The sequence below is a fragment of the Coregonus lavaretus genome, assembly GCF_964263955.1.
Source record: "Coregonus lavaretus genome assembly, chromosome: 6".
NCBI lineage: Eukaryota > Metazoa > Chordata > Actinopteri > Salmoniformes > Salmonidae > Coregonus > Coregonus lavaretus.
This window is the reverse complement of record NC_139993.1, coordinates 59,784,668-59,794,327: the sequence shown is the minus strand read 5'-3', so window position 1 is coordinate 59,794,327 and position 9,660 is coordinate 59,784,668. Positions and strand designations below refer to the sequence as shown.

At 45.3% G+C, this 9,660-nt stretch overlaps 1 protein-coding gene across 1 annotated transcript in view; it reads right to left on the bottom strand.

Moving 5' to 3' along the window:
* hmcn1 (hemicentin 1) overlaps positions 1-9,660 on the bottom strand; it is a 183,495-nt gene that overhangs the window by 31,954 nt on the left and 141,881 nt on the right. The window contains exons 71-80 of the mRNA XM_084163907.1: positions 9,467-9,574; positions 9,212-9,349; positions 8,967-9,101; positions 7,332-7,601; positions 6,934-7,124; positions 6,574-6,787; positions 6,239-6,373; positions 5,798-5,988; positions 5,485-5,566; positions 3,692-3,961 (exon numbers count right to left, since the gene is read on the bottom strand). Coding sequence (XP_084020033.1) covers positions 3,692-3,961; positions 5,485-5,566; positions 5,798-5,988; positions 6,239-6,373; positions 6,574-6,787; positions 6,934-7,124; positions 7,332-7,601; positions 8,967-9,101; positions 9,212-9,349; positions 9,467-9,574 — 1,734 coding nt within the window. The remainder of the gene's footprint in view (positions 1-3,691; positions 3,962-5,484; positions 5,567-5,797; positions 5,989-6,238; positions 6,374-6,573; positions 6,788-6,933; positions 7,125-7,331; positions 7,602-8,966; positions 9,102-9,211; positions 9,350-9,466; positions 9,575-9,660) is intronic.

Sequence of the window (9,660 nt, the reverse complement as noted above, 5' to 3'; positions counted from 1 at the left end):
CCATGAAAACATACATGAAATTAGTTTGAATAGGAAATATAGCAAAATGCATAGGAAATGTAGTCATTGACAAGGTTAGAAATAATTATTTTTAATATAAATAATAATTGTGTCCTTCAAACTTTGCTTTCGTCAAAGAATCCTCCATTTGCAGCAATTACAGCCCTGCAGACCTTTGGCATTCTAGTTGTCAATTTGTTGAGGTAATCTGAAGAGATTGCACCCCATGCTTCCTGAAGCACCTCCCACAAGTTAGATTGGTTTGATGGGCACTTCTTACGTACCATACGGTCAAGCTGCTCCCAAAACAGCGCAATAGGGTTGAGATCTGGTGACTGTGCTGGCCACTCCATTATAGACAGAATACCAGCTGACTGCTTCTTCCCTAAATAGTTCTTGCATAGTTTGGAGCTGTGCTTTGGGTCATTGTCCTGTTGTAGGAGGAAATTGGCTCCAATCAAGCGCCGTCCACAGGGTATACATGGAGTTGCAAAATGGAGTGATAGCCTTCCTTCTTCAAGATCCCTTTTACCCTGTACAAATCTACCACTTTACCACCACCAAAGCACCCCCAGACCATCACATTGCCTCCACCATGCTTGACAGATGGCATCAAGCACTCCTCCAGTATATTTTCATTTGGTCTGCGTCTCAAATGTTCTTTGTGATCCGTATTCCTCAAACTTCGATTCGTCTGTCCAATCTTCCTCTGTCCAGTGTCTGTGTTCTTTTGCCCATCTTAATCTTTTATTTTTATTGGCCAGTCTGAGATATGGCTTTTTCTTTGCAACTCTGCCTAGAAGGTCAGCATCCCGGAGTCGCCTCTTCACTGTTGACGTTGAGACTGGTGTTTTGCGGGTACTATTTAATGAAGCTGCCAGTTGAGGACCTGTGAGGCGTCTGTTTCTCAAACTAGACACTCTAATGGATTTGTCCTGTTGCTCAGTTGTGCACCAGGGCCCCCCACTCCTCTTTCTATTCTGGTTAGAGCCAGTTTGCGCTGTTCTGTGAAGGGAGTAGTACACAGCGTTGTACGAGATCTTCAGTTTCTTGGCAATTTCTCGCCTTCATTTCTCAGAACAAGAATAGACTGAGGAGTTTCAGAAGAAAGTTATTTGTTTCTGGCCATTTTGAGCCTGTAATCGAATCCACAATTGCTGATGCTCCAGATACTCAACTAGTCTCAAGAAGGCCACTTTTAGTGCTTCTTTAATCAGCACAACAGTTTTCAGCTGTGCTAAAATAATTGCAAAATGGTTTTCTAATGATCAATTAGCCTTTTAAAATGCTAAACTTGGATTAGCAAACACTGCAATTGGAACACAGGACTGATGGTTGCTGTGTTCCATTTCTCAGAACAAGAATAGACTGAGGAGTTTCAGAAGAAAGTTATTTGTTTCTGGCCATTTTGAGCCTGTAATCGAATCCACAATTGCTGATGCTCCAGATACTCAACTAGTCTCAAGAAGGCCACTTTTAGTGCTTCTTTAATCAGCACAACAGTTTTCAGCTGTGCTAAAATAATTGCAAAATGGTTTTCTAATGATCAATTAGCCTTTTAAAATGCTAAACTTGGATTAGCAAACACTGCAATTGGAACACAGGACTGATGGTTGCTGATAATGTAGATCAGCCGTTTCCAGCTACAATAGCCATTTACAGCATTAACAATGTCTACACTGTATTTCTGATCAATTTGATGTTATTTTAATGGACCAAAAAATTGCTTTTCTTTCGAAAAAAATGACATTTCTAAGTGACCCCAAACTTTTGAACGGTAGTGTATATGCATGAGATCTGACTTCAGTATTCATGTGGACTGGAGTACAGATATCGAAGCTATTTTGCTGTGCATTCTGGTATTTTAGCATAACCAGAGAGATAGACCGAAAACCTTTTTCTAATCCAGGTTTCTTAATCTATGGGTGGGGACACAAAGTGGGCCCTGGGCATGTGAGAGGTGGATCGCGAGTTATGAAAATACACAATCTTTAATCACACACTATACAGTGAGGGAAAAAAGTATTTGATCCCCTGTTGATTTTGTACGTTTGCCCACTGAAAAAGAAATGATCAGTCTGTAATTTTAATGGTAGGTTTATTTGAACAGTGAGAGACAGAATAACAACAACAAAATCCAGAAAAACGCATGTCAAAAATTTTATACATTGATTTGCATTTTAATGAGGGAAATAAGTATTTGACCCCCTCTCAATCAGAAAGATTTCTGGCTCCCAGGTGTCTTTTATACAGGTAACGAGCTGAGATTAGGAGCACACTCTTAAAGGGAGTGCTCCTAATCTCAGCTTGTTACCTGTATAAAAGACACCTGTCCACAGAAGCAATCAATCAATCAGATTCCAAACTCTCCACCATGGCCAAGACCAAAGAGCTCTCCAAGGATGTCAGGGACAAGATTGTAGACCTACACAAGGCTGGAATGGGCAACAAGACCATCACCAAGCAGCTTGGTGAGAAGGTGACAACAGTTGGTGCGATTATTCGCAAATGGAAGAAACACAAAAGAACTGTCAATCTCCCTCGGCCTGGGGCTCCATGCAAGATCTCACCTCGTGGAGTTGCAATGATCATGAGAACGGTGAGGAATCAGCGCAGAACTACACGGGAGGATCTTGTCAATGATCTCAAGGCAGCTGTGACCATAGTCACCAAGAAAACAATTGGTAACACACTACGCAGTGAAGGACTGAAATCCTGCAGCGCCCGCAAGGTCCCCCTGCTCAAGAAAGCACATATACAGGGCCGTCTGAAGTTTGCCAATGAACATCTGAATGATTCAGAGGAGAACTGGGTGAAAGTGTTGTGGTCAGATGAGACCAAAATCGAGCTCTTTGGCATCAACTCAACTTGCCGTGTTTGGAGGAGGAGGAATGCTGCCTATGACCCCAAGATTACCATCCCCACCGTCAAACATGGAGGTGGAAACATTATGCTTTGGGGGTGTTTTTCTGCTAAGGGGACAGGACAACTTCACCGCATCAAAGGGACGATGGACGGGGCCATGTACTGTCAAATCTTGGGTGAGAACCTCCTTCCCTCAGCCAGGGCATTGAAAATGGGTCGTGGATGGGTATTCCATCATGACAATGACCCAAAACACACGGCCAAGGCAACAAAGGAGTGGCTCAAGAAGAAGCACATTAAGGTACTGGAGTTGCCTAGCCAGTCTCCAGACCTTAACCCCATAGAAAATCTGTGGAGGGAGCTGAAGGTTCGAGTTGCCAAACGTCAGCCTCAAAACCTTAATGACTTGGAGAAGATCTGCAAAGAGGAGTGGAAGAGAATCCCTCCTGAGATGTGTGCAAACCTGGTGGCCAACTACAAGAAACGTCTGACCTCCGTGATTGCCAACAAGGGTTTTGCCACCAAGTACTAAGTCATGTTTTGCAGAGGGGTCAAATATTTATTTCCCTTATTAAAATGCAAATCAATTTATAACATTTTTGACATGCGTTTTTCTGGATTTATTCGTTGCTATTCTGTCTCTCACTGTTCAAATAAACCTACCATTAAAATTATAGACTGATCATGTCTTTGTCAGTGGGCAAACGTACAAAATCAGCAGGGGATCAAATACTTTTTTCCCTCACTGTAACTATAAGTTTAAGAATCCCTCGAAATCAACTCCTCACAAAAGGTTGGGTTGACATACAGTAGATAGCTTACTCACCTCTGACAGTGAGAGTGACTCTGACCAGCACAGAGCCCAAGAGGTTCCTGGCCACACACTCGTACTCGGCCGTGTCCTCCTTCTGGGCGCTGGTCAGCCTCAGAGAGCCGTTGGACAGGGTGGTGAAGCGCTCGTTGCCAAGGAGAGGACTCCCCTTGCGGGACCACTCGATGACAGGCATGGGCTCCCCCTCCGCCCGGCAGTTCAGTAGCACCGTGGTGCCAGCGTCTACCACCGTCTCTACCGGCTCTACTGTGACGGAGGGAGAGCCTGGTGGAGGAGAGCATTAGACCTTAATAGGATGATCATAGAGGATGCAGTGCCTTGCAAAAATATTCATCCCCCTTGGCATTTTTTCCTATTTTGTTGCATTACAACCTGTAATTTAAATTGATTTTTATTTGGATTTCATGTAATGGACATACACAAAATAGTCCAAATTGGTGAAGTGAAATGAAAAAAATAACTTGTTTCAAAAAATTATAAAAAATAAATAACGGAAAAGTGGTGCGTGCATATGTATTCAACCCCTTTGCTATGAAGCCCCTAAATAAGATCTGGTGCAACCAATTACCTTTAGAAGTCACATAATTAGTTAAATAAAGTCCACCTGTGCGCAATCTAAGTGTCACATGATCTGTCACATTATCTCTGTTCTGAAAGGCCCCAGAGTCTGCAACACCACTAAGCAAGGGGCACCACCAAGCAAGCGGCACCATGAAGACCAGGGAGCTCTCCAAACAGGTCAGGGACAAAGTTATGGAGAAGTACAGATCAGGGTTGGGTTATAAAAAAATATCAGAAACTTTGAAAATCCCATGGAGCACCATTTAAAACCATTATTAAAAAATTGAAAGAATATGGCACCACAACAAACCTGCCAAGAGAGGGCCGCCCACCAAAACTCACGGACCAGGCAAGGAGGACATTAATCAGAGAGGCAACAAAGAGACCAAAGATAACCCTGAAGGAGCTTCAAAGCTCCACAGCGGAGATTGGAGTATCTGTCCATAGGACCACTTTAAGCCGTACACTCCACATAGCTGGGCTTTACAGAAGAGTGGCGAGGAAAAAGGCATTGCTTAAAGAACAAAATAAGCAAACACGTTTGGTGTTCGCCAAAAGGCATGTGGGAGACTCCCCAAACATATGGAAGAAGGTACTCTGGTCAGATGAGACAAAAATTTAGCTTTTTGGCCATCAAGGAAAATGCTATGTCTGGCACAAACCCAACACCTCTCATCACCCCGAGAACACCTTCCCCACAGTGAAGTATGGTGGTGGCAGCATTTACATTTTACATTTTAGTCATTTAGCAGACGCTCTTATCCAGAGCGACTTACAGTTAGTGAGTACATATTTTTTCCAATTGAGAATCTGTGGTATGACTTAAAGATTGCTGTACACCAGCGGAACCCATCCAACTTGAAGGAGCTGGAGCAGTTTTGCCTTGAAGAATGGGCAAAAATCCCAGTGGCTAGATGTGCCAAGCTTATAGAGACATACCCCAAGAGACTTGCAGCTGTAATTGCTGCAAAAGGTGGCTCTATAAAGTATTGACTTTGCTCAAGTTTTCTGTTGTTTTGTCTTATTTCTTGTTTGTTTCACAATAAAAAATATTTTGCATCTTCAAAGTGGTAGGCATGCTGTGTAAATCAAATTATACAAACTCCCAAAAAAATCAATTTTAATTCCAGGTTGTAAGGCAACAAAATAGAAAAAATGCCAAGGGGGGTGAATACTTTCGCAAGCCACTGTAACTATTTAGTTGAGTTAATCTACTGTATACTCACTCTGCAGGGTGAGAGTAACACTCCTCTCCACCACCCCAGCATCGTTGGTGGCCACACACATATAATTCCCTGCATCTTCATTCTGAGGAGACACAACAACAGTTAGCACTATCAACAAGACAAATCTAGACAAGAACAGACTACAATAAATGTTCTGGGGAGAAGTTCACCTCACAACCATCAACTAACACACAGCCAACGTGGACATAGACATATGATATACTAGATATGTGAACTCCGTAATAGTGCTGTACCGCAGTGTTGTAGATATAGATATAGTAGACATGTAAACGCTTTAATAACAGTGTCGTACCACGGTGCCGTAGATGGCCAGAGAGCCGTTGTCCAGCTGGCGGATGCGGTTGCTGATCTGGATGTTGACTCCCTTCTTACTCCACTGGATGGTGGGCAGGGGGTCTCCTCGTACCTCACAGCGCAGGATGGCGTTACCCCCCAGGGGCTCGATGCGGTTGGAGTGGAAGTCCCCGTTGATGATGGGGGGCTCTGGACACAATAACAGGACAGGGTTTTATTCAACCACATCCAGCTGTTGCACAGGAGCTGGACAAAAAATAAGAGCCACTAAGAAGAGAAAATAAGTGCTAGGTCACTGTTTTCTGCTCACAAACAGTGGTCTTTTAATAAAGCTCTTGATACGATTACAACATTTTGACCGACATGGTAAACAGTGGGCTAATCAGGGCCAGTACTGACACAGAAGGGCCATATTTGGACACAGGAAGTGATGTCACACCTTTGACGTAGACAGAGCCCAGGGACTTGATGGTTCCCACATTGTTCTCAGCCACACAGGAGTAGGTTCCCGAGTTGACTTTGGTGACCCGCTCGATGACCAGCTCACTGTGTCCATTCACATGGTCGTAGTGAGCTACAGGGACAGAGGAGAGAGATACCACCCTTAAATATTATCAACAGATCCAGTAGGAAATATTGGTGCATAGACAAAACTACAAGAATAGCGGACTGGATGTCCAAAATATATATGGCAAACGTTTAATGTACAGAAAGAGTTGGCGGTTTCTCTTCTTTCTAAGCAGAGTGGGGGACGGTGAGGGGGGCGAGGCATACCTGGGATGATGATGTTGTTGAAGGCCCAGGTGATTTTAGGAGGGGGGATGCCGGTGACCCCACAGGCCAGTAGGAGGCGCTCTCCCTTGTTGAGGGCCACGTCTGCCAGCATCTCAGTGAAGGCAGGGTGGGTGTGGACGGACAGGCTGACCGTCCGACTGTCCTGACCTACCGTGTTAGTGGCCACGCAGGTGTAGCTGCCCGCATCATCCGGCTGGGGAGGGGGAGAGGAAGGAAGGGGGAGAGGGAGAGGGAGAGAGAGACTGAATTTGTTCAGAAGATAGCTGACAATTCTGATCTTTACACTCTTCCATCCATTATGTGACTCCTAAGCCCTGGTCATCTACTATGAGCCCTTACCTGAGCGATGTCGATGACCAGCTCCCCAGAAGGCAGGATGGTGTACTCTCCAGAAGTGTCGCTCAGGGGGGTCCCCTCCTTCTCCCAGGACAGGGTGGGCTGGGGGACCCCCTCTGCCACGCACGCCATCTGGGCCTGGCTGTTCTCCACCACAGACACCTCCAACTCCCCTCCACGGATAGAGGGAGGGACTGGACGGAGGGAGGGGAGAATTTACCATATTACATTTTGCACAGGAGCTGGACAAAAATAGGAGAGCCACTAAATATTTATTTTTTTACTGCGTTAGCCCGCTGAGCTAAAGCTAAGGCATTAGCTCAGGAATCTAATGAAAGTCATTCACTACATATATCACTAGTGAATGGCCAGTCCCCATCATTCCTAGCATGATGACTCACTCTGTACAGTTAGGCTCATCTCCAGACTGCTGGTGCCAGCTGCGTTAGCTGCGGTGCAGGTGTATCGGCCCGTGTCCCCGGGCTGGCCGAATGCTATCTGCAGGGATCCTGAGCTCAGGACCCGCTGGCGCACAGACTCGCTGAGAGGCTGCCCGTCTTTATGCCAGGCCACGGAGGGTGAGGGGGAGCCTTCAGCCTGGCACAGCAGGGTGATAGAGGAGTCCAGGGGCACCAGGTAACTCTGGGTCTGGGAGCTGATCACTGGAGGGACTAGAGGATGGAGGCATGGAGGTTAATGGTAGGAGAAGATATTGCTGCCTTGGGAGATACGTATACTGTGGAATGCAGTGTTTGGGTCCCATGTCATCCAAAAAGTTGACTCATGTTTTCCAAAAAGCACCTGGAAGCACCTAGATGATCATCAAGACTCTTAGTAGAATGTTCTAGGGCCAGATGAGTCAAAAGTAGAACTTTTTGCACGAAATGGGTCCCATTATGCCTGGCGAAAACCAAACACTGCATTCAACAGTAAGAACCTTATACCAACGGTCAAGCATGGTGGTGGTAGTGTGATGGTTTGGGGATGCTTTGCTGCCTCAGGACCTGGACGACTTGCCCTAATAGAAGGAACCATGAATTCTGCTCTGTATCAAATAATTCTACAGGAGAATGTCAGACCATCCATCTGTGAGATGAAGCTGAAGCGCAGCTGGGTCATGCAGCAAGACAATGATCAAAAACACACAATCAAGTATACATGAAAATGGCTAAAAAGCAACACATTTGAAGTTTTCGAATGGCCTAGTCAATGTCCAGACCTAATACCAATTGAGATGTTGTGGCAGGACTTGAAACGAGCAGTTCATGCTTGAAACCCACAAATGTCGCTGAGTTAAAGCAGTTCTGCATGGAAGAGTGGTCCAAAATTGTTCCACAGCAATGTGAGAGACAGATCAACAACAACAGGAAGCGTTTGGTTGGAGTCATTGCAGCTAAAGGTGGCACAACCAGTTATTGAGTGTAAGGGGGCGATTACTTTTTCACACAGGGGCATAAGGTGTTGCATAACTTTGTTTATGAAATAAATGAAATAAGTATGTAATTGTTGTGTTATTTATTCACTCAGGTTCCCTTTATCTAATATTAGGTTTTGGTTGAAGATATAACATTTAGTATCACAAATATGCAGAAGTAGAGAAAATTAGAAAGGGGGCAAATACTTTTTCACGGCACTGAGTGCACAAAACATTAAGAACACCTTCCTAATATTGAGTTGCACCCACTTTTGCTCTCAGAAAGAGCATACATTTGTCGATGCATACAAGGTGTCGAAAGTGTTCCACAGGGATGCTGGCCCATGTTGACTCCAATCACCCTCTGAATGGCACACATACACAATCCATGTCTCAATTGTCTCAAGACTTAAAATTCCTTCTTTAACCTGTCTCTTCCCCTTCATCTACACTGATTGAAGTGGATTTAACAGGTGACATCAATAAGGGATCATAGCTTTCACCTGGATTCACCTGGTCAGTATATGTCATGGACACTGTAGGAAAAATAATTAAGAAGAAAGACGAAAATCAAGGTGAACATTTCATGAGAATAGTAAAGTGGTGATCGTTTTGGACCCACCTTGTACTCTGAGTTTGGTCTTGCCCAGAGCGGTGCCAGCAGGGTTCTGGGCCACACACATATATGTTCCTGAGTCTGCCACAGCAGCCTTGGAGATCTGCAGCCCACCGTTAGGCAGCACGGTGAAGCCACCTCCTAGTGGGACAGGGAGAGAAGCAGGGTTTGCAACAATATAAAACAGACAAGGACAAACTAGGACACAGACAGGCAGACAGACAGGCAGACAGACAGTGCTGCCAGCCTACCGGTGGTGGGGATGTTGATGCCCTCTTTCTGCCAGGTGATGGTGGGGCGAGGGGAGCCGGTAGCTCTGCAGGGGAGGGTGATGGGGTTGTTAACGATCACATCCATAGTGGAGGGGTGGACCTGGATCACTGGCACCTCTGGAGAGAGAGAGAATGAAAGAGAGGGGGAATGAAAGAGGAACCATAGCTGAATGTCAGAAAAAATAAATACATCACTAAAAAGGCTCGGCGGACTTGGTGACATCATGTCCGTACCCTGTACAGTGAGCTGGACATGGCGATGGGCGGAGCCTGCAGCGTTCTTGGCCACACAGGAATAACGACCAGAGTGACTCAGCTCAGAAGACGTGATCTCTACTGGACCTAGAGTGGACACACATCACACGGACCACAGATAGAAGAATTTAACTATAACACAGTGGTCATAAAAACCCTTAGTGTGGGCACTG